The sequence below is a fragment of the Delphinapterus leucas genome, chromosome 12 (assembly GCF_059928025.1).
Source record: "Delphinapterus leucas isolate spDelLeu-1000000601 "Yukka" chromosome 12, BTC_Dleu_Yukka2, whole genome shotgun sequence".
Taxonomy (NCBI): Eukaryota; Metazoa; Chordata; class Mammalia; order Artiodactyla; family Monodontidae; genus Delphinapterus; species Delphinapterus leucas.
Window position 1 is genome coordinate 40,684,780 of NC_143140.1, and position 25,341 is coordinate 40,710,120.

The window sequence follows — 25,341 nt, forward strand, 5'->3', positions numbered from 1 at the left end:
AAATTAATAATACTCAAAAGCAAAATATAATTATCAGATCTCATTCTCTTATTAATACCATGAGCAGGCAACTCCAGCCATGTTTTGTAACATAATTATGAAATTTTTATATGTGTGTAAAAATAAATTTATGGCAATTTAACTATTCTTATTCTGATTTTCCTCATTGAGGCTAACTATAGTGATAGGAGACATTTGTTTATGCATAAGAAAATAATTTACTACCTATTTTAAAATAAAAACTGGACTAAAACCCCACAGCTCAAGAAATGTGGATAATTAAAATTATTTTCCTACAACAGTACTTTTTTAAATGGCAGTATAGACAAGAATTTTGGGCTTCATGCACATGAAAAATGAAGCTTTACATAAATAAAGCTTGTTAAGAAATGGATTGGAATGTACATTAAGTCATTTCTTCTAAAACCCACATAACTAACAAGATATGAAAATCTATAAAAGTGGTTTATAAACTAGAGTGAGAGAGAGAGATTTCTCCCTTCTAATGCTATTTTTATAAAGGTTACCCAGTCATAAATATGTAATTCTTATTTTGCACTGTCTCAGGTAGAACTTGAGTCTCCTGTCACTATATGTAAACTCAGATGTCCTAAGAGACTACATATTATCTGAAATTAGCCTCTGCTCTCCCAATGGCTGTTCCTTGCTTACTACAGAGATATATAAATCTGTGATTTAAGCTTTTATTACACAGTGATTCCATTCTGCCACTATGACCAAAAGTACCTGACTGCTGATCAAATTCTCTGTATTCGTTTCACCTTTTCCCCCCAATCTCTGTTAGGTTCTGAGCTCATGCCCAAAGCGCTGTCCACCAGGATAGTGGGAGGCATTTGGTGGTTTTTCACACTTATCATCATTTCTTCGTATACTGCTAACTTAGCAGCCTTTCTGACAGTGGAGCGCATGGAATCCCCTATTGACTCTGCTGATGATTTAGCTAAGCAAACCAAGATAGAGTATGGAACGGTAGAGGATGGTGCAACCATGACTTTTTTCAAGGTAAGTCCTACTGGTTATCCAAAATTTATGTATTAACATGATAGAATGCCAACAAACCTTTTTCTATTAATGAATTTAAGAGTATAGCAACATTGTTATTTGTGCAGAACAATCAATAGCATATTCCTCAGGTGGTGGAGGGGTATACAACTAAATATACGACCATCAAGGCAAAACATTTTAATACTTGCAAATGACAAGGAGTTTTTGCTTTATAAGTATTCCATTTTTGTTTGGAGGAGAATCTGTAAAAAAGTAAAATTATTTTTCCCCAACAAGGTTTTATCTTTGAATGTAAATAAATAAATATATTTACTGAAAATTGAATAGCAGAGTCGAGTCAGACTCTACAAGGCGTGGGTATTCCAGAAGAATAGAATGATTACATGTAAGAATGTTTTCCATACAGACATTTCCTTCTGTTATGATGAGACAAGGTCAACTTGTTCAGAGCCTATAGAAAAAGAAGGAAAATAAGGACTGGTAGAAACAAGCAGAAACAGTTCCTATTCTCTGGACATTCATCCATCTAATATTCTGGAAGGCACAGAATCTCAAAATGGGCTACCCCATTGAACTTGCAATGGTTTGCAGTGGGACAGCCTGTGGAACATTTAAATGGAAAGTGTGCTTGCACCAAGTTCCAAGGATATAGAGTATCTTGCCCTCCTCTTTATTATTCAGATCTTCTCCTTGCTTCTGCTGATCTCACTGGGCTGGAGTAGACCCAATGAGGAGATTCCATTTTAGGGAATCAGTGTCACTTCATAATTTCTTTTCTATTTTACTAAGTATTTTTATGTTTGTAGTTCGGGCAAATTTTTAAGCCTTGGTATTTTCCTTCACTGTTCACAGGAATGCAATTGGCAGTTCAAGTGGGTAGTAGAAGTGGTAGATGTTTTTCTTTTAAAAAAATAACCGACTCAAGTTATAAAACAAATTCTTTCAACGTTCAGTAAGTGCCTACTGAGTACCAGAAATTGTACTACACGTTGGGTATGCTAGAGCAAATAATATCTAGTTCTCACTTTTAAGAAGGTTATAGTTTAGTTGGAGATAGGGAAGACTAGACCTAGGATCATATAACTGGGTTTTACTTAACTTTGCCAAATAATTATGCAACTTTCTTTGTAAAAATTCTTACCAAATTAAATCGGCTTCTTTTAGGGTTCTGGAGGACACCAAATACCCAAAGAATGAGATAGATTGATTGTTTAGTCAAATCTATTTAATTCTTAAAATTTAATTACTTTCAAAGAGAATATTTTTTATGCCTAGGTTAAAGATTGGATGCATATTTTTTATTCAATTGGAAAATTATTATCATCTAATCAAATTTATTGAATAATCAAATATGAACAAAGCATTATGATCAGTATGGTGCTATTTGTCTATATTAATTGCAATTGATCAATTTTCCCCAATTGAATATTTAATATTAATAGATTGTTTTTCTCATAAAACACTTTTTTTTAAATAAAAAGGAAACCAGCTGTTGAAAATTCTAAGTGTACATCATCGGTGTCTTTAACTTTGCTGGGAGTGAATATGTAATGCATTTAAATTATTACAATATTCAAGGGAATTTTGAAGTTGACTTTGTACAATAATACATATAAAATACTAATGCAAGTGATTTGATACCAGAAGTAATTATTTCTGTTTCACAAATACTTCAGAGTTTAAATTTTACTTTTATTTTCTAGAAGGCTCAAATATCTTAAGTTTCAAAGTTCTTATATACTATGAGCAAGGTATACCTCTGGAAAATCAATGTTTAAAATTTTTCTCCTTTTCCCCGTCTTTAAGCTTATTTTCTCCCTTCTTTGTCTTTCTTGTCTTTCAAACTTCTGTTTTGCTAATTCATTTTTTGTTTAGTTCAGTTGCTCTCTTGCAGTGTCATTTTGCCTAACTTCACTCTTCTTTGCTGTTCACTTTTCTTCTTACTCTCATCTCTTTTTTTTCTTTCTCATACACACGGGTGCCTCTAGCACCCAGAGAAAAGTGACATGAAACAACTTTTTGTTTCCAACAGCACAGACTTTCTTTCTGTAAAATTGAAGCCTTTGGGAAGGTACAATTGTCACAATAAAAACCACACAGTGATAATCACTAAGTTGACAATTATGTTGATAACTTTATCACATACTGAATTCTTACTGTTGAAATTTGAAAAAGCATTAGAATTTAAAAGGATACAGTAAATGTTGATTTTTCTTTAGTTATTTTAGTGTAGCCCTAAATGATACTAATTTCAACCTCATATTTTGGCTTGTTAAACTATCTACTTACACCAGCCATTAGTATGAAATTAAAAAAAAAAAAACCCCTAGCAATCTGTAATTGAAGCAATTGCATGGTCATTTTGAAATTCTACAATGAATCCAAGACTATTGTGTATAGTCGATTTACATCTGATACCATTCTTTTATTTCTTAATTAACAGCAATGCATACAAACACTCTAGGAAGCACCCTTAAGGCATTGATTTCTAAAGGAATTTCCATCCTGTTTTTACTAATTGAACAAGACTCTGCTGTTAACTCATTATTCTGAAACAGCTCAGTTCCAGAAAATTATTTTAAAGAATGTTAAAGTTGTGTTACTACAAGCAAGAGCTGGCTCAAGATACCTGGCTTTGAAGGGGGTGAGTCTTCAGTATTGCAAAACTCACAGTTACACCGCCATTCTACAACATTGAATAATTCCTCTTCCAAAGAACATACTTGACTTTGTTCATTGACCTTACATGTATATTGTCTTCAGGAAGAGTTCATTCTTCTTTTCTTCTGTATCCATTACACTCCACACAAATTCTCTCCAGGGATAAATGTAAAGCCATGACTGGCAAAATAACTCAAAATCGAGCAGATGGTGCTTCTTCAGTGTTATCCTATGTAAAACAATAGAAAGCTATGTGACATCACCAATATGTTCTTAATTATATTTAGATAATAAAATTGCTGAGGGCCCAAGGATTTTATTGAAAAACAATAAAGTAGGGTCAAAACATTCTCAGAATCTGGGAACTTGGTGCAGCAGAACTGAAATCTCACCCCAGGGCTGAACACTCTATAAATGTCACCAAGCAACAGCACATTCTTTCTCCTTGAAGTATAACTTCAGCTATAGCTATATAAAAACTATATAACTCAGCTATAGCCTGTAGGTGTTACGATCTCTTTTGAGAATGCCTGTATTTTCAAAGTAAGTCATATGTTTTACGAAATGATGCTGAAATCACCTTGTTTCTATGCAACTTATGACTCAGGTTTTTCAATTTCTACAAATTCTCTCTCTGGGTTTGGTCTACCTGAAATCTCTGGCTTTGCCACATATGCTAATATAGTCTGTCTTTCCAAAAGGTATCAAAGGAAATGCATATCCTCTTTCATGGTTATTAAAAAAGATTTTTGCCACATGTTAAAAGGACATTTAAATGGTATCAGATACCTAATGTGAATCACTTAATACTTCTGAACACATAGTCTACAATTTAGAATAGTTGCTAAGAGGGAAAGAAACTGTGGAATTAGGGAAACCTGAGCTTAATTTCAGACTCCACCACCTATTGGCTGTATTTAGATGAGACACTGCCCCTTGTAAACCTCTGACTCCTCATCTCTAAATTAGAGTGACTAACAGAACCATTCTCACAATTTTTTTTAATGTTAAATGAAAGCTCTATATGATATGCTAAGTGCCTAATAAAAGCTTGATAGACATTATAAATTACCATCACTAGAATACATGGCTAATTTTTAAAATTCAGAATTTAGAATGATTTTAAACATAGTCAAGTAAATTATGTTTCTATGACCCACAACTAGATAATTTTAAAATAGATTTTAAAAGATCACACCATGTTTATCTTATTTAAATTGCTTCATTCTTCTCATTATTGTTGTCATGAAGAAGGAATAATTTGATAAGTGAAATTTTTAAAAAATCTGAGGGGACAGTTTTCAGAAGCTATTTTCTAGGCTATGTATTGTGATATAGTATATTGAGATGCAATTCACAATTCTTTTGGGAATTTATGCCACATCACAGGTAAGGGGAACTTTAAAAATTATTTAATATGAAAAAATGTTCTTTCTTAATTTTAACTTTTCTTTGTAATGTAATAAGTAGGATGTCTTATTTCGGCCAGTTTCATCATGCATCGTATGCTCTCAATTATATGATATGGATGTTCAGTCTTAAGAATACATTTTTATTCAATAAATATTTACTTATCTCTTATGTGGAAGGGATTGCGTTAAACCTTAGACAAATATTGTGCATCTCCCAGCACCACCCAACACTTGTCTACCTCCTATATATCTTTCTATTTCCTTTACCACCATCCTGGTTCAGAACAGTGTCATCTCTGTCCAGGGTTTTGCAACATTTCTCTTTCCCAATTTTTTTCCCTATTGTTCTCTACACTCTACAAGGTGACTTAACACCCTCCAAAATCACCCCGCTTCTTTGCTTTAGGATAAGAACCTAGCTCCTTATCAGGTTTACAAGGCACATCATGGTCTGGCTTCTTTTTATTTTTTAGCCAGCTGCTCTCACACTCTAAACTTCAGCCAAACTGGTTAGTCCGTGTTATATGATGTCTACATGATACACCTCCTTCTGTTATGCTTTTCTGCCCTTATCTACCAACCTCATTGGTTATATTTTCTTTATTCCTTGGATCCAAATTCAATTAATCCAGGCAAATTTTCTTGATCCTTTCCCCTACCCAAATCGACCCAGTCTGGGTAAGGTACTCCTTTTTAAAATTCTCTGAGCACTTATACCTCAGTTACTAAATTATCACTCCAAATTGTATTCCATTAATTCTTCTGTTTCCATACTACACTGCACAGCACAGGGACATGAATTGAATCTGTATCATTTACACTTGGATCTCCAGTTCCCAGCACAGACTTTGCATGTGTTTTGGGCTCTATTAGTTAACAGTTGCCACAATAATGTTGCTTAACAAATGACCAAAAACTCTTAGTGGCATGTAACATAAACCTTCATTGAGCTTGTAAGTCAGCTATCCTACTCCTAGAAATTTGGAGGCCCAGAGGCTTTTCTATTAATACCTTTGGAACAGACTCTATTTCTGCTAAGCTTTTTTGGCCTTTAAATATATCCAGTTGAGTCCATTTATAATCTAAAAACCACACCCACAGTTCATATTAAAATGTGCCTCTCTCTAGACTTAATCGTTGCTACTTTGGGCTAGAAGCTTTTTAATCCAGAGGAGAAAATCTACAAGGCATTTCCTTAACTTTTTCAGAAGTTTTAACAAAGCACCTCAAGGCAACATGCTTAATTTGATTTTTAATTAAGGCCTGGAGCCATGCTGAAACAATTTTGAGAACTTTTACTGGCTGGAGACACTGAAGATCGCAAACAATTTTATGACCCAACCGTACAAATTCTAGCTCCTTCATATCACCTCTAAATTCTGTTTGAAAACTGCCCAGTTCTTTATAAAATTATTTCCCCCTCCTCCTCTTTGTTGTTCTTCTTATTGTTAATAGTCTATCTCTTTCTTGTACTACCTTATCCTATGTAGCTAAATTTACCAGCTGGTACTTTGAATATTATATCAATTTGTCTGAATATTTCTTTGTCCAAGTCCAGAAGATTATTAGTATGTTTTCTGTCTTATAAGTTACTATAAAGCACACTATAAAAATATTATTTCCCCCTAAGTTTACAGATTCCCATTTTCCCAACCTCCCCTAATGATTTCATTGTCGTCTGTTTTCAGCGTTTCATAGTTAGGTTTCCTTTAAGGTGGCAACTCACTTTTTTAAAAATCAAATTCTGTGCAGTTATCTATTGGCGCAATGAATATCGCATTCATTGATGGAACATCTATGACAGATGTTTTAGGTAGAATGTGTGTTTACTTTCAAAATTTCTCTGCTCTGTAGAGAGCTAAAAAGTTTTCTTCAAAATACATAGCCCTCTATGGCATTTCCGTTTTAACTTTGGGTTAAAAAGTCAATTTATTCAGAAGTGTATGAAGTTTACAGTGTTAGGAATGCAAGCAAGTGGATTAATCCATGGCGGGGCAGGGTGGGGGGACGGTAGTTTTATTTTTTTGTTACTTAGCAATGAAGAGGGTTTTATTTTGTTTTGTTTTTGTTTATGCATAGTTTCCCTCTTTAGAAGAACACAGTACATTGTAAATGCCAGCTCATTAATCTTCACGGCAACCCCTAAGGAAGGTAGGAAGCAATTATCATTATGCTCATTTAACAGATGAGGAAACTGGGCCATGGAGAGGTTAAGTGACTTATTAATTATGAAAGCAATAGCCAAGGGACTCATAGTATCAACAATAAAAGTAATAGCCAAAGACATCATGGCATATCCATCATTACTCAGAAGAGCTAAGTGCATTAGTCATTTTGGCTCACCTACATGACCTCAACTGCTTGATCATATTAAGGTTTTAAAACATTTGCCTTAAGCCATTGGGGCAGATACAACTATAACACGTTCTTTATAGTCTGCTACTTATTCTGAGCTTATCAGTTCAATGGTCTTCTAAAATTAAACTATGCTGGGGTGACAGTATAGGTTTGTAAGCCTGAATTGCTGGTATGGCATGCCTGTAATGATTTTTTGAAAGCTTGAGTGAATTTTGCTTCTTAAATGCCAAAAGAACATAAGTAATTTTTGAGTCAAGGGATAGAATGTAAAAAGTTGGGAGTTTATTGCATGCACTTAATATTAATAAATGGATTTAGAAACACCATTCATTAGATATTTTTTAATTTCTGCAAAACATAATTTCTGTTATTTTTATTTAGAACAGTGGTGATAATTCAATTATAATATATTTACTATAAAGAGATTTATACATTAGAAAAGTAAAATAGCAACATGGCATCTGTAGTTACTTTTCAGATTGAAAAGTGTTTTCTGAAATAAATGTTTATTTCCTCCTTATATTGATGGTAGAATACTTGGGAATTTCCATTTCACGTATTCAGGAAATTGACCTACAATAGTTTTTGAAGATGGGAAAGATATTTGAAGTTAGTTTTGAATTTATTTTATTTATTTTTATTGTGATATAATCAACATACAGCATTTTGTAACTTTAAGATGTACAGTGTTTTGAGAAATTTATATATTGCAATATGATTACCAGTCTAGCATTAGCCAATGCCTCCATGACATTAAAATTATCATTTCTTTTTTGTGGTTAGAACAATTCAGATCTTGCTTCTTAGCAACTTGGAAGTTTATAACACAGTATTGTTGACTATAATCACTATTCTGCACAGTAGATCTCCAGGACTTATTCTTTTTTTTTTTGCGGTACGTGGGCCTCTCACTGTTGTGGCCTCTCCCGTTGCGGAGCACAGGCTCCGGACGCGCAGGCTCAGCGGCCATGGCTCACGGGCCCAGCCGCTCCGCGGCATGTGGGATCCTCCTGGACCGGGGCACGAACCCGTGTCCCCTGCATCGACAGGCAGACTCTCAACCACTGAGCCACCAGGGAAGCCCCAGGACTTATTCTTTAAAAGACTTTTATATTTTATATAACAAATTCCTCGTTAAGTATGGTCATTGCAAAGAAAAAGTTCAGTAATTATTTGCACATTGATAGAAATCAAATATGTCTTTTATTGTGTACCAGATTTACTACTTTATATATTCTAATCGTTTTCCACCATTATCCAGAAGGGATTCTTTGACAATATAATAATTAGAAAATTCACTATGGTACCTTAGTAGTATAGTAAGTACAGGGATTATTTCTTAAATACTTGCTCATGTAAGAGTTGCCCTGTTTATTTAGGTGTTACTAACCAGCCACATAGCTTTGTTTTTAGGTAATTTTATTTACCTGGAGTCAGTTTATGCTTAGTAATGACAACCCCCTTTTCTCCTCAATAAGTTAGAAACAAAGGGTCTCAAATGTTAGCTTTATGTCTCACATGGGGGATTGTCCCTGTGCCGAGAAGGTAATTTAAAACTCAGATATTAACATAAGCATAGATATATTACCATCAAAGTTTTGTGATTAAAATTTTTGGTTTGTTGATAGAAAAACAAATCCATATGCATGCATCATAAATTCTAGACCAGAGCCCAGTAACACTAGTCATACTGACTACTTTCTCAGAATCCCCAGTTAAAGCACTACTTTAACTCATAGGGCTAGTTTTTTATCTACCAAAGTCCTAGGAAATATGGCAATCAGTAGAACTAGATAGCATGTACATCGTATGGAAATACGGTCTTGTCTGTGATTGACAGTATACCACTCTGATGAGTAAGAGAATATTCTTGATTTTCATATCAGTTTTCCTTTCTCAACGGATGGAGTCATTATTTTGTCCTATTTGGATAGATCATCCACTAAGTTTCAGACGTCTTTAAAATATCCATTTGTTTAAATCAGTAGTCTCAACCTGTCTGCACATTAGAACATTAGAAGCAATTGGGGAGCTTTTAAAGAATACCGAGCCCCACACCCCTCTCCAAGTCAAGTAATTATAACTCTCTTGAGGTAGGATCCTGGGCATCTGAGTTTTTTGTCACCTCCTCTGGTGATTCTAATGTGCAGAGAGAGTTAATTTAATTTGAAATTTAAATAACCCCTTCTTTATTGGCAATAATAGTTAATAACTGATTGCATCTACTTCCATTTCTTTCATATTAGGGTGGGCATTCATCTCTTCTGAAACCCAGACCCCAGAAAATATTAGAGGCATGAAATGATAACTCTGCTGACCACATTCTTACTTCTTTTGAATAATTTACCTGAATTGCGTTTAAAGCCTTTTTCAACAGATTTGCTGAGAATAAATAATCTAACTACATCTTCACTTTTGATAACATTCCTGGAGGCCCCCAATAGGAATGCATAAGAATTGTCTTGTAGCGGTATGAAGAAGGTTAGAGCTTTCTCCAAAAAGTATGGTGGGGTAAATCCTGATTTTTGCTTGTGTCTCTAAAAAGGTGAGAAAATACATGTTCTATGGGACTTGAGCAGTGAATATATTCACCTTTCCTTTATAAACTTTTATTGCAGTTTCTTCTATCATGGGGGGCGCACAGAGGGGAAATTAAAGAAGAGACCCATAAAGGAGCATATTAGAGTATTGGAAGGATTGTACATGTGACTTTTGTGTTTTCTTAAGCAGGAGGAGATTAAGAAGAGGTGAAGTACTTCACACTATAGGTAAATATTAAGTTAGGTTCTTTGAAGTAGTTTGAGATTTGGGCTTAGGTAGTTTTCTTGCCTGAGTTCGATCCTGTAATATTTAGTGAACTACTGTCACTCCTTTCCTTGTTGTAGAAAAAAGAATGTACCTATATTAATGGATGGGGCTAACTTATTACATAATTCTAATTGAAGTCTTCCTTTGTGTCACTTGATAATTCTTCAATATCCCCCTGCAGATCTAAACTGAAACAACATGTTCCTCAAGCATGACATTCTGCTCTATCTTGGGGGATGGAAAAACAAGATATATTTAGGCTTCCAGGCCAAAATCTGTTCTAGTAACTTGCTTGCAAGTTACTAACCTGGGTAATAACTCCATGGTTATTTAGAATAAATAGAGACTTCATTTTGAATTTTTTGTTTACTTCGTGTATTCAAGTTTGTGGATAATTTACTTTTTAAATTTTTCTACATACTTAAATGAGTGAAAAAAAAGCTTTATGTGATTGAACACCAGTGTATCTGAGCAATTAATTTAGATTAATGATTAATATTATTACTGAAATTTTCATCTCTTCACGTTGATGTGTTCTTCCTCAGACACTTTTTCTAGAAATCTAAAAAAAATATCTCACCAAAGATTTTTGTAGCCATATCATTTCTCTAACTCTCCCAAATTATTTTTTTTTTCTATGAATGGTGTCAAGATATTGGTGTGGGTAATGGATTATTGTTAATATTAGGTTAAATGATAATATTTTGTTTAATATTATAATCTGGTATTTTTGAAGTGTTTTTGTATTCTTTTCAGTGCCTCTTACGGCTTTGATATTAATTAGTCAAGTTTGAAATATTTAAACCACTTCTTTATGATGCATTTAATTTATTGGCAGAGTAACGGGGTGATTTTTACCCAAAGAGGTTGTCTCCCTCCCCCATCCTCAACTAACACACAATTTATTGTATGTGAGGCTTGATCCTATGTTTATTACAGGGATTTGCATAAGGCCTACAGAAAATCAACACCATTTTACTATGTTCCCATTGCAAGAAATAAAATGGTGCCTTTGAGGAGAGCTGCTTCATCGGACACTAGTTTAGCATGCCAAATTACAGCTATCAATGGTGAAACAGCAGACGTGAAGGCTAGTTGGCATCAGAGCATATGAGTCAAAGACTTTCCTATGGGAAAGAAAGTGCTCCATTACACTTTATCTATACTAAGAACATTGGTTCTATCAAGCTGTCTGAAAATTAGAATATGATGGGTTTTATTACCCTAGCTCTGCCAGAGTGAATTCAGTAGTTAAAAAGTAAGCAATAACACCATTCTGGGAATTGTAAGTGATTAGAGTTTCAATGTATTTAAACTCGGAAGGAGTAGCAACTTTTATCTTAGCTTGTCTGAAATATCACAGGGACAAAAGTTTAATCCCTCTCTAATTGTTACATTTTCAATATGTACCAATGAAGCTTTGGGGAACTTGAAAGGAAGAAGTCATGTGTTTGACTGAAGTGTAAAGTCTGAGAAAAGATGTTTTAATTCCCTTGGAAAGCAAGTGTGTGAGGCTGCTGTTATTCCAGGATACACTGTGGTTCTCTCTCTCCTTTGCCCTCCTTCCTCCGCTCTGTGCAGGGACCACTCTTGCTGTTTGTCAAGTCAGGATGGCAGCTCAAACACTGCGTCACACCTCATCAATCTTAGGAGAGAGGTTCCCCACAGGGAGGGAGAAAACTTGAAAGTCAGTTAATGTAGTGATGTTGAGCTGTCATGTCAAATGCTGGATAATGGATAATATTGTCACTGTAAGAGTTCATAGCCACTGGTTAGGCAAAAATTCGAAGGAAATTCAAGAAGCGCATATTTTTGGATACATAAAAATAGGCTGAGATAAATATTATCAAAAAACTGGCATGTTTTATTTCTTAAAAAATAATGAAAATGAAAAATTCATTTCTTTTACATAAATAGCTGAATAAAAGCATGATTTGGTGTTTCTAAATCAAATATACAAACAAAAAATCCAGACTCTGTTTTGTAAATTTTTTGAGATTATATTTACTGGCATTGTGGCTAAGAGCTATTAATCATGCTTACTGTTTTTTGTGGTCTTTTTTTTAAGGGGGGCACCTAACTTTAGAATATCAAAAAAGACATAGTATTCTTATTCCTCTAGATTGTCCATTGATTACAGAGTGAAAACACGGAAACTTCTACTAAATCCAGAATGTCCTTGGCAGTTAATGTTCTTGATTTTGCATGCACCGTGATGTCTCTTTGGAGGGAAGCTATTCTTTCTTTGCAAATGGAATTTACACTAACTAGCATCTTTGGTCAGCTGAAGTTTCTTTTGTTCATTTGTCTTCTTATTTCTTTCCAGAAGTCCAAATAGCGGTAATATCACTTTGTTCTTTGATATTAAGAGCTGATTTAAGACATCACATGGTAGTTTAGTTGGTCCTTTCATTTCATCATAAAGCAAAATGAAGTTCACTATTACTTACTGCTGCTGCCATCTTTGATACTTAGATTTTTATTTAAAGACAACACAGAACTGTTATTCCCCTTTGGAAGCAAACAACATATAAGATCATGAGCCCTTCTGACACTCAATGATTTGATACTCAATCATCATGCATATTCACAAGTAGTAAACAATTTATAACTCATTCCTAGTTTTTTATATCCTTCCTCCTAACCTCACACAGATTGGGAAAAGAACAAAATAAACTTTAGAGTTCGTTAATAGGTATTGATAACTGCAAGCTGACTATAACAGATTCCTAAAAATACTGCTTTTAAAATATGACTAGATTAAACATTATTGCTAAATGTCTTACAGGGATCAGATTCTAAAGTAACTCAAATTTTTCTTTTTGCTGTAATATTAGTGACCCTGGCAGTGTCTACGATTGTTTAAATGTCTAACGCATACTGGTGAGCACTTTCATTGACCTCCAGTATGCAGAGAAATTCTTCAATAGTAATAAATAAAGAACATTTAGAATGAGTGAATGTGTGTATGTGCAAACATGTGCTTGAATGAGTGTGTTCTGTAAGAATAAGACATGCCATCTTAATTGGAGTTAAATTATGGATGATTACATAATTTATTTTTCTTATACCCAGTTTCCATATGAAATCTGTTTTAGTAGAAGAATAGTACAGTGTTGGCAATAAATTGTACTTTTATCTTTCCCGACAGCATTTGAATAATACTTTTGATTGTTATTAGCCTATTGTATACACCATAGCATTAGTGGAGTACAGTGAAAATATTTGATTATCTTTAAAAGTAGGTGTTTCATTTATTAAATATTGTAATTACAGCTAATTAGAGGCTACACCATAAATTAGTTTGCTTTGTAGGTCCCTTGACTGTTTTCAGAACACTGAGTTTATGCTTCACTTTAATTTATTACAAAAACAATTAAATAAAGACCAAAGAATCAGAAAGAAGCATTAATAATGGATATAAAGAATTGTTGAGTCACTGCAGTGCATTTTAACATGATGAGTAAGTGCATAGCCTAGATTGTGGCATGAAATCCTACATCTGTCTCTCACTAGGGATTTATTTAACCTCTCCAGGCTTCTGTGTTCTTATAGGTAAGAAAGTATAGATAAACTGGGGATATAAGTTTGTGTCGTATAGATCGTTGACATAAAACACTAAACATGTGATAAACTCCCAGTACGTACTTACTGTGATTCTTACTGTAAGGCTTAATAGTTGAATTGTTAAACTCTGTAGCAGATGAAACCGTTTCCCCCAATATAAATGCTTGTGTTCCTGGAAGTACATCCAGTTTACCTATGGTTAATGTGAAGATCTGACACTCAATTGCATTTTTGTTTAATTAATAATTTGATCTTGATTGTAGATTACTTTAAAATAAATATTTAAAGATAATATTCTGGATTACACTTTTATACAGCTAAAAAAATAAAATGCATCATGAATCCAGTTCCATCCATACCTTATACATAGTTTTTAAATTAATGGTCTTTTTATTAATAGTTTAATTAGTGGTCTTTTTTTATTAACATGTGAGATTTGTTTTGACAAACAATTCATATTCAGAATTAATGCTTAAATAGAAGAAAAACTCCCATTTTTAATTGTTCTTCCTCTCCATGAATATTAACCATTGTAATTCTAAGCAAATTTCTTTTTCTCTTATAAAAAAATGCATATGACTCATGAGAATTTTAGGAAAAGAAGGGGAAAATGTCCCAAGTCCAACCTCCAAAGACAGTTCTTAGTATCTTGTCACAATAACCTCCAGCATTTTTTCTATAGATATATAATATTTTGATCTCATTGGTTTTCCTCTTATTTCAATTTTAAAGACTTTTAGCCCTAATACAGCTACACAAATTCTTCTGTTTTCACTGAGCACAAGTAATGATGCTCTTTTCAGGAATATGTTTTAAAGATTCAGCAGAATAGCTTATAAGAATGTTCTTATGATACTTTCAGAAATAATTTTTTCTTGAGACAGAGCTTAAAACAAATAGCCTTTTGCTAATTTCCAAACGCATTCCATTTAATCATTGCAAAATTTCGAAGTATGTTCATATATAAACTCATATATACAGCAGAGAAGTCACTTGTAACTTAAATACCTAAGCAATTGGGATATTCATTTTTAATATTCACTTGATTAAAATATCAAAAATTCAATGCTTTCAAATATTAAATTTAATAAATATTTTAAAACAAACCTTAAATTAACATCAGTAGAGAGATGATATTAAAAGTTATCTGTTTAGACTTCCTAATCTAATCTTGTCTTCAAATAAAAGAGGAAAAAAAATCATGTAATAGAAATATATAGAAATAGTCATTACCCTTTTTTGGTTAAACTATATTAATAAACATTTAGAGGAATGATCCTAGAAACATTTTTCTTTGTCTATTAGCTACAGTTTATCCAGCCTTCACATTTCTATGAATGAGAAAGATCACTTGCATGTCTGTGCTCCTCTCACAAAGAGTTAACATTGAACGCATTTGGGTTGGACTTCAATTTCCCAGTTATACTAGGCTGCTCAGGGTATACTAGCAGCAGGGAACCCCAGCCTGACTCCAATAAATAAACAGAACTTACCTGGGTGAATTAGGAATCCATTTTATCAAAATGGAAGGAGGTGACGACATAGATAGCCATGACTTAGATATGAACATAGTTAAAACAACCATATTTAAGTCTACCTGGAATACTATAACCCTTAGGAAGATGTTTCATAAAGGACCTCATAAGGAGCAAATTTGATGGTGACAGTTATTATGATGACGTTGAAGGTGTTGATATCCATGACATAGATCTCCTTGTAATCCATGGAAAGCACTAGAGCTATTTATGTCTGTGAGGAAAAAAAAAAAGTGAATTTTTAAAAAATAAAAAAACAGCAAAATTCCTTCTCAAGAAGCCAAATAAAGTAGCATTAAGAAAAGGGTAATCCTCCAAAGTTAGAAAGACTTTGTCTGCATTTGAAGGTGCCTGAGAACTAATATTGTGCAAACAGAAATCTTGAGATCACTATATGTAGCCTTTGTCTTAGTGAAGCAGCTAGCAAGTAAGCATCAAGCCTATGAGGCTTCATTTTCAGAGCTGCTCTTTGGGGTCCAACCACTGCAAGTTGTTGCTTCCATTTTTTTTTTACACTGATGCTGTAATGTATATAATTCTTAGAGTAAAATTCTTATAGCTAGAGGAACAAAATGGTATTTCGAAAGTAAAAATGGTAGCTAACAATTTCTTATATATTTTTTTTGCATTGTCAGTAGATATACAATAGCTACCTTATTCATCCTAACTCAGCCTTATTTCAGAGTTTTTTTTCTTTCCAAATCTCAGGCCTAGTGTATTGTCAGTGCTATTCCTTGAGAGTAAGGATACAGTGATTTGCTATTAGTCGGCATTAGAGAAACGAGCATTTTACCTTTGCTCCTTTCTTTGAATTTGGGAACACTTTTGACAGTATCAGTAGTTTGCTACAAAACTCTTCAAAGGAATTTTGCTACTTCAGGCTAAGGTATAGGACTGGATTTTTGTTTTGTTATGGCTTTTAATAAAATATGCAGGGCTATTGAAACCTGAAATGTGGCTAGTGCAAGTAAGGAATAAAATTTTAAATTTTATTTAATTTTAATTAATTTAATTAAAAAATTGAAACTGAGGCCATAGAAGACATTTTCCCATTAAATACAACATTATATTTTTTTAAAACTTTACATCATGTATGATGTTGTATTGTAGAGCATGTGATGTAGCACTTGTGTCATTTTTGGTATTACACATAAACACAGCATTGATATAGTCAGTGGCAATGGAGTGATTCAGTTCAAATGATTTCTTCTGTGTACTGATGTAACACTATAATGCAGTTGTTTGAATATTTTATACAGATGGCATAAGTTACAATGACTTATGTAATCCATCTGGTATTCAAATTGAAATATATACTATTATTTTAAACAAAAAATAATAACTTTTTTTTTAGTTTGAAGAATACGTATGGATAGATTTTCAAAGTTAAAATGAAGGTATACTATTGAAACAGATATGAGTAGAAATGAAGAAGCTAGTACTAAAGTAAAGAACAAGAGTCTAGATGAAGATAGGATACCGATTTCACCATAAATGGCATTTACAACTTGCTAAGGCAGAGCAAAGTGGAAAAGCTGCTTGTTCGTTGTATGAAAGATTTTTAATAATAATAAAATGTTCATTATCAAACAGCATTCTCAGAAAATACATAATGAATTTGATAAGCAGTTTCCTCTTAACAGTAACAAGATAATCAATGAAATTAGTTGCCTGAAATCAGAGTCAAATGTTCAAAAAATTTTTTAATGAGTTTTAGCAGCAGCTGAGCTTTTATACCTTTGGACTGCTATTAAAGAACTTGGATTCTGAACAGAGAAAAACATTTTTTAGATGGGAAGATGGTAAAAGGTATTATTATTTCAATTATGGAAATTTTAGAAAATTATGAAGAAAAGATTAAAATAAATATTTTACAATAAACCACACTCATCCCCCACCCTATCCCCCTTAATCCTTGGCAACCACTAAGCTTTTCTCCATTTCTATAATTTTACTGCAAGAATGTTATATAAATAGACTCATCTAGTATGTAACCTTTGGGATTTGCTTTTCTCACTTAGCGTAGTTCTCTGGAGCTTCCTCCAGGTTATTGTGTATACCAATAATTTGTTCCTCTTTATTGCTGAGTAATTTTCCATGGTGTGGTTGTACCACAGTTTGTTTAACCATTCACTGATTAAAGTCCATCTGGGCTGTTTCCAGGTTTTGGCTATTATGAGCAAAGCTTCTGTGAGCATCTGTGTACAGGTATTGTGTGAACATAAGCTTTCTTTCCTGTGGAATCAGTGCCCAAGAGTGCAATTGCTGAGTTGTGTTGTAGATGCCAAGTTTAGTTTAGTTTTTTTTTTAATAAAAGCTGTATTAAAATATAATGTATATACCATTACAATTCACCTATTTAACATGTACCATGTACCATTCAATAGTTTTTAGTATATTCATGGAGTTGCACAATCATCACCACAATCAATTTAAAATATTTTCTGCATCCCAGAAAGAAACCTTATATTCATTAACAGTCACTCCCATCTACTGCAATCCTCCACACACACTTCTCCCACTGGCCAACCCTAGTCAACCACTAATTTACTTTCTGTATAGATTTTTCTATTCTGAACATTTTCTATAAGTGGAATCATACAACACGTGGTCTTCAACTGGCTCCTTTTACTTAGCATAATGTTTTCAATATTCATCTATATTGTAGTATGTCAAAACTTCATTCCACTTTATTCCTTTATGCTTTCATTACAGAATAACACTCCATTGCTTAGATATATCACATTTTATCCATTCATCAGAGAATGGATATTTGGATTATTTACACTTTTGGGATATGATAAATATGGTTGCTATGAATATTCATGTTCAAGTTTTTGAGTGGACATATGTTTTTATATTTCTTGGGTACATGCCTAGAAGTAGAATTGCTGGGTCATATGTTAATTCTGTGTTTAACTGAGGAATTCCTAGACAGATTTCCAAATGGCTGCACAGTTTTACATTAACACCAACACTGTATAGAGGATTCCAGTGTCTTCACATCTTCATGGACATGTTATTATCTTTTTGATTATAGCCATTCTTTTGAGAATGAAGTGGTGTCTCATTGTGGTTCTGATTTGCATTTCCCTGATGGCTAATGATATTGAGCATCTCTTATGTGCTCACTGGCCATTTATATATCTTTGGAGAAATGTCTGTTCAGCTCCTTTGCTCATTTTAATATTGGGTTATTTTTCTTATTACTGCTGAGTTTTAAGAGTTCTTTACATTTTCTAGATACAAATCCCTCATCAGATATATGACTTGCAAATATTTTTTTCTCATCTTTGGGTTGTCTTTTTACTTTCTCGATTGTGTTCATTGCACAAAGTTTTAAATTTTGATGAAATCTAATTTATATATTTTTTCTTTGCCTTCTTGTGATTTGGGTATTATATTTAGGAAGACTTTTTCTAACTTAAGGTCCTAAAGATTTATTACTACAGTTGGCTCACCATCTCCCCAGGTTCTACATCCTTGGATATGGAGAACTGACTGTACTACACCATTTTATGTAAGGGTCTTGAGCATCTACAGATTTTTGATATCCGCAGGGTGTTCCTGGTGTCCCAAAGGACACCAAGGAATAACTGTATATTTTCTTCTGAGGGTTTAATAATTTTAGCTCTTACATTTAGGTTTATGAGTCATTTTGAATGAATTATTGTATATGATGCGAGGAACACATATACAATAGGTGTATTGTATACAATAGGTGAGAAACACCTTCACTCCTTTGCATATTGATATCCAGGTGTCTTAGCATCGTTTGTTGGAAAGTTTATTCTTTCCCCATTTGAATTGTTTTGCCACTCTTGTGAAAAACCAAATGACCATAAATGTAAGACTTTATTTCTGGAATCTCAATTCTATTCCATTGGTCTATGTCCTTATCTAAATACCACACAATCTTGAATACTGTAGTAAGTTTTGAAATTAGAAAGTGTGAATCCATCAACTTTTTCCTTTTTCAAGATTATTTTGACTATTCTGGGCCATATGAATTTTAGGATCACTGGTCAATTTCCACAAAAAGCCAGGTGGGGTATTAATAGGGATTGAGTTGAATTTGTATATCTATTTAAGAAGTACTGTTATCTTAATAATATTGTCTTTTGGTCAATGAACATGGGATGCCTTTCCATTTACTTAGGTCTTTAATGTTTTTCAACAGTGTTTTGTGACGTTATTATACAAATCTTATGCTTCTTTTAAAAATGTATTTCTATTTTATTCTTTTGAATGGTATTAGAAATAGACTAGCTTTTATAATTCTATTTTCTTAATTTTTCATTGCTAGAATATAGAAATATAATTGATTTTTGTATGTTTACCTTATATACTGCAACTTGCATAGACTCATTTATTAGTTATAAGAGTGTTTTAGCAGACCTCTTTGGATTTTCTATATGTAAGATCTTGTCATCAACAGAGAGATATAGTTTTAATTTTTTCTTTTCATTCTGGATGCCTTTTATTTAATTAATTAATTTATTTATTTATTTGCTTTATTGCCATGGCAATACATGAAATTTCAATATAATGTTAAATAGAAGTGGCAAGAGCATATCTTTTTGTTTTGTTCCTTATCTTAGGGAAAAAGCATTCAGTCTTTCACTACTATGATATTAGATGTGGCTTCTTTATAGGTGTCCTAAATCAGGATGAAGACATTCTAATGCTTTAATTTTATGTGTCAATTGGACTAGGACACTGAGTGCCCAGATATCTGGTGAAATATTATTCTGGGTGTGTCTGTGAGGATGTTTCTGGAAGAGATTAGCATTTGAACTGGGGCACTGAGTGAAGCAAATTGCCCTCCCCAGTGTGGGTGGACATAATCCAATCTGTTCAGGGCCCAATGAGAGCAAAAAGACAGAGGAAAGTTGGATACTCTCTCTGTCTGACTACTTGAACTGAGACTTTGGTCTTCTCCTGCCCTCAAATTGAGATTTACACCATCGGCTCCCCAGGTTCTCAGACTTTCAGACTCAGACTGAATTACACCACTGGCTGTCCTCCATCTTTAGCTTGCAGATGGCAGGTCATGGTACTTCTCAGCCTCCATAATAGTGTGTGCCAATTCTCTCTCTCTCTATATACACACATATGTACAGGTACACACACACACACACACACACACATATATATATATATATATATATGTAATATATAATATATATCCTACTGGTTTTCTTTTTCTGGAGAACACTGACTAAAACACATTCCCTTCTCTCCCTAATATTTTGAAAGTTTTTATTATGAAGTGGTGTTGGATTTGTCAGATGCATTTTCTGAGTCTAGTGAGATGCTCATGTGTTTTTTTTCTGTTATTCTATGGATAAGGTGTACTACATTAATTGGTTTTAGCATTTTAAAATGACCGTGTACTCCTGGAATAAATGAGAGAGACAGTGGAGGAATTAGGAACAAGATCATAAAGAAGTAATGCCCAAATAGATTTTGACAGAATGGAATAGGGATTTGACAAGGCTGAAGGAAATTCGTGGAAGAAGATAAGCCCATTAATAAATCTATTCTATTTTATTTACTTTTTTTTTATCCTCTTACAAGATATTTTGAGGACCTGGATATTGTGGTTATCTGGTTATCCAGAGCATGTCATGGAACCAATGGCACATTTAGGTGCTCAAGAAATTGGAAATGCATAAATGAGTCAATGGACAAGAGAATGGGATAGATGATTTATAACTAATATTCAAATGAGTCAGGTGAGTAAGTGAAATAGTAAAGTCATTGAAAAGCTTAATTCAGTACCTAGTCTTTTTTTTTGGCTGCGTTGGGTTTTCGTTGCTGCACACGGGCTTTCTCTAGTTAAGATGAGCCGGGGCTACTCATCCCTGCGGATGCTACCCCGCGGGGCTACCGCGGTGCGCGGGCTTCTCATTGAGGTGGCGGTGGCTTCTCTTGTTGCAGAGCATGGGCCCTAGGTGTGCAGCCTTCAGTAGTTGCAGCACGTGGGCTCAGTAGTTGTGGTGTGCAGGCTTCAGTAGTTGTGGCGCATGGGCTTAGTTGCTCTGCCGCATGTGGGACCTTCCCAGACCAGGCATAGAACCCGTGTCCCTTGCATTGGCAGGTGGATTCTTAACCACTGTGCAGGGAAGTCCCAGTACCTAGTCTTTTGAATAAATCTTTTGCTCCATGTGTTGATTTGCATATTTATAAAAAATACGTTACAGTACTGGGTCAATATTCTAATCGAATATTATACTTCTTTTATTCTTTGCCCACTTATATAACAAGGGATGTGACAACTTCTGCTGGTATGAGTTCCACTGTGTATATTAGATATTTTTTGAGGAAGGAATGTGAGGTTGTGGATTGAGGAGGGAGACTTCTAGATGTAGAGAAAATCACACTGTTATTATTAAAATATGTATTGTCTTGACAGAAAGTAAAGTTATAATTAACATATATACAAGATATACAAGATAAACTATAGGATAAATCAAGAAAGTTAAATAATTCTACCTTTTTTTAAAAAATGAAAATGTGCACAATCTTCATGGGAACATGACATTTAAGCTTAGTCCTAACAGATGGGCAAGATTTGGAAATTTGGAGATGAGGGCGATGCTGTTCCCAGAATGGGATAAGAAGACCAATAGGGTATATACAGTCAAGAGTGATTGTTTGCTTTGATAAGGATTGAGTTTGGGAAGAATAGTGAGAATTACAGATAGGTGGCTTTAGGAAAAAGAGTGATTTTTGAAGCTTCTTAAAGCTGTAAAACCTTTTCTTTAAGAGGTGTCTATATATAAAACTCCTAAAAGCAGAGCAGTTTGGGTTGCAGCACGGGAGAAGGACTAGTACTTGACAGGCCCATCTCCTCTCCACTTGCTCTCAGCTGTGGTCAAAGATGGTGCTAGAATGAAGTTCTCAGCCCAGGTATCCCTTAAAATCACTAGGGCAGCTTTTTAAAACAATATGAATGCTCAGACCAATTGAAACAAAATCTCTAAGAGTAAAGCCAAAACAGTTTTTTATTTGTTCATTTTTTAATCTGCCAGTGATTCTGAAGAATGTACAAAGATTGAAAGCCATTGTCATAGGGTATAGTGAAGCACTGTTGAAAAGTGACTCTTTTATGTCATCAGTCTTTAAATTGGGTAAGTTTATACCTGGGGTTACATAGACACTTTCTCAAATATTGGGAGTGCTAAAGAAAAAATTTTAAGTTAAAAACGTGATTCTTAGAATATAAATGAATATGTATCAAAGATTTTATTGTTAAGACTCGTTCAAAGGAGAATTTGAAGCAATTGGGAATACAAACATGAATTTGCTAATAGATGTAAAATTTCTTATAGTTTAATAAAATACGTGTGGAGTTACCTATTCTATAGGTTGTAAATCAATTTTATCTCTAACATATACAAATGGATAAGAATTGTTTGCATCACTATCAGTTTTCTACAAAATAACATCTACCCCTACAGCGTTGTTAATAATTAGTGTAAAGTCTTGGTGTGTGTGTCGTTTGAAAAATGCCATTGGAATTTTGATAGGGATTTGCATTGTATCTGTAGATCTGTAGCATGGACATTTTAACAACACTGATTCTTCCAATCCATGAGCATGAATATTTTCTCAATTATTTGTATATTCTTCAATTTCTTTCATTAATGTCTTGTAGTTTTCAATATACAGATCTTTGCCCCATTGATTAATTTATTCTTAGGTATTTTTGATGAAATTATAAGTGGAATTATTTTCTTTATTTTTCTTTCTGATAGTTCATTATTAATGTACAGAAACACAACAGACTTTTGTGTATTCATTTTGTACCCTGCAACTTAACTGATGTTTATTTGTTCTGTCAGTTTTTTTTATGGAGTCTTTAGGGTTTTCTACTTATAATATCATGTTATCTGCAAATAGTGACAGTTTTACTTCTTCCTTTTCAATTTAAATGCCTTTTATTTCTTGTTCTTACCTAATCTCCCTGATTAGGACTTCCAATACTATGACCCTTTTAATTGTTGAAATCACTTTGCTAATATTTTGTTGAAGATGTTTACATCTTCATTCATCAGGAATATTGGGCTGTAGTTTTCCTTTTTGTAGTGTTTTTGTCTGGCTTTGATATCAGGGTAATGCTAGCCGCATAAAATGAGTTTAGAAGAGTTCCCTCCTCTTCCATTTTTTGGAAGAGATTGAGGAGGATTAGTGTATCCAATCTTCTCTTGAGCAAGAGAAGAAGAAAGAAACAGAGGAACTAGAAAAGCAGCCAGTAAACAATGAACAAAATGGCAATAAGTACATACCTATTAATAATTACTTAAAATGTCTCTTGGAGGCAGAAGAAAGCTGGAGTGGCTACATTTATATCACAGAAAATAATGCTTAGTTAATATTATATGTATTCAATGTTTCACTATTTTATCTTAGAAATAAATTATTTATTCAATAATTATCTATTAACTAACTCAGTTTAATATTAATCTAAGGCTTAAGTTACCTAAATATCTTGGAAATTTTGTTTGACACACTTATTATTTATATAAAAAGTTTGAGAGAATCATGATTCAATTTATTTTAAAAATTATATCTTTTCATAATATTAAAATTTATATAGGAGTAAATTTAGTTTATTTGATTAGTAAACCAGTATAATAACAATAAATTCAGATTAAATATATTTTTCATGAGAAATCAAACCTCAGTCTTATAAAAATGAGATATGCCCTTGTATATTGATATACATTGATATTTTATATAATTGATAATTTATATAATTTATATAAAGTCATATAACCTTTTTTTGTTTGAATAATAATTATTTCAAAAGTCTGATTTGGATTTTTATTGAAAATGGCCTTTGAAAAGCGTCTTTTAGAGATTTTCACAATTCATGCATTAGAAATTGTTTACTGTTTTCTGAGTATTTGGAAATACTCAGTTTATATAAACACTTATTTCTGTAAGCTCATCAGAACAGTGCATTTTTTAATTTTAAGAGACGCTATAATATATTAATACCCTCTGAAGGTAGAAGTCAAGAGCTTCCTTAACAGGAGACACAGCAAGGAGTAATACTGAAATAGTGTTTAAAAACTATTGTAGAGAATATGGTCACTTCAATGACATAAAGAATCATTCCCAAAAAGATAATGTAAGTTTTGCCCTCTAATAGAATTATTTCTTTTCTTTGTCTATAGGATATATTTGGTCTTAGTGCATAATATGTAATCCAGAATATAGCCTTTGCAGGTGAAAATTTAATAAGAGTATCTCATATATGCCCAAGTGAAATATAAATTAAAGTAATGGTAAACAGCAAAAAAAGGGGTTTGGGCAGCAAACGCTTGGTTTGAGAATGGAAAGAGAGAGATTTTAAGTTGTAATAGTACCTCTTTGTTTATAATCCCTTTCTTAGGGCATAATAAAAGTTTCCTCCAAGACAAAAAGTCACCTGGAAGTTTATTAAAAAGTTAAAAATCTGGGCCTTTCTCCCAGTTTACTGAATCAGAAACTCTGTCATTGGATTGAGAAGCTTCCATTTTTAGCAAACACTCCAAGTGATGTTTATGAATGATAAATTTTGAAACCAGAACTCTTTAATAGGTGACACCTACTTTTAAATACACTTATGCTTATAGTTGCAAATATGCATAATAGAGTAAATGTTCAATCTCAGTAAAAAACAAAAAATCTAACAACATAGGGATCTTTTTGCAATGAAAGATATATATTCAGAAAGACTCCTACTATCTGGAAAAACTTCTTTGTTGACTTTTCTTCAGAAATTTAGAATCACTAAGATTTTTCAATATCTTTGTACAACTCAAGATATGTCCTATTTTTGTCTCATCTTATACATGTTTTCCAATTATAAGATTATTTGCATTAAATAATACTTTTAAAGGATCAGGAATGTGATATATAAGAATACTGGCATATATAAAATCATTCCCAAGTGGGTTCTAAATCATCAGTAATTACTC

The 25,341-nt window shown here is 33.2% G+C and overlaps 1 protein-coding gene across 1 annotated transcript in view; it reads left to right on the forward strand.

The window, feature by feature from the left end:
* LOC149747865 (glutamate receptor ionotropic, kainate 2) overlaps nucleotides 1-25,341 on the forward strand; it is a 119,441-nt gene that overhangs the window by 11,861 nt on the left and 82,239 nt on the right. The window contains exon 3 of the mRNA XM_089921663.1: nucleotides 806-1,023. Coding sequence (XP_089777789.1) covers nucleotides 806-1,023 — 218 coding nt within the window. The remainder of the gene's footprint in view (nucleotides 1-805; nucleotides 1,024-25,341) is intronic.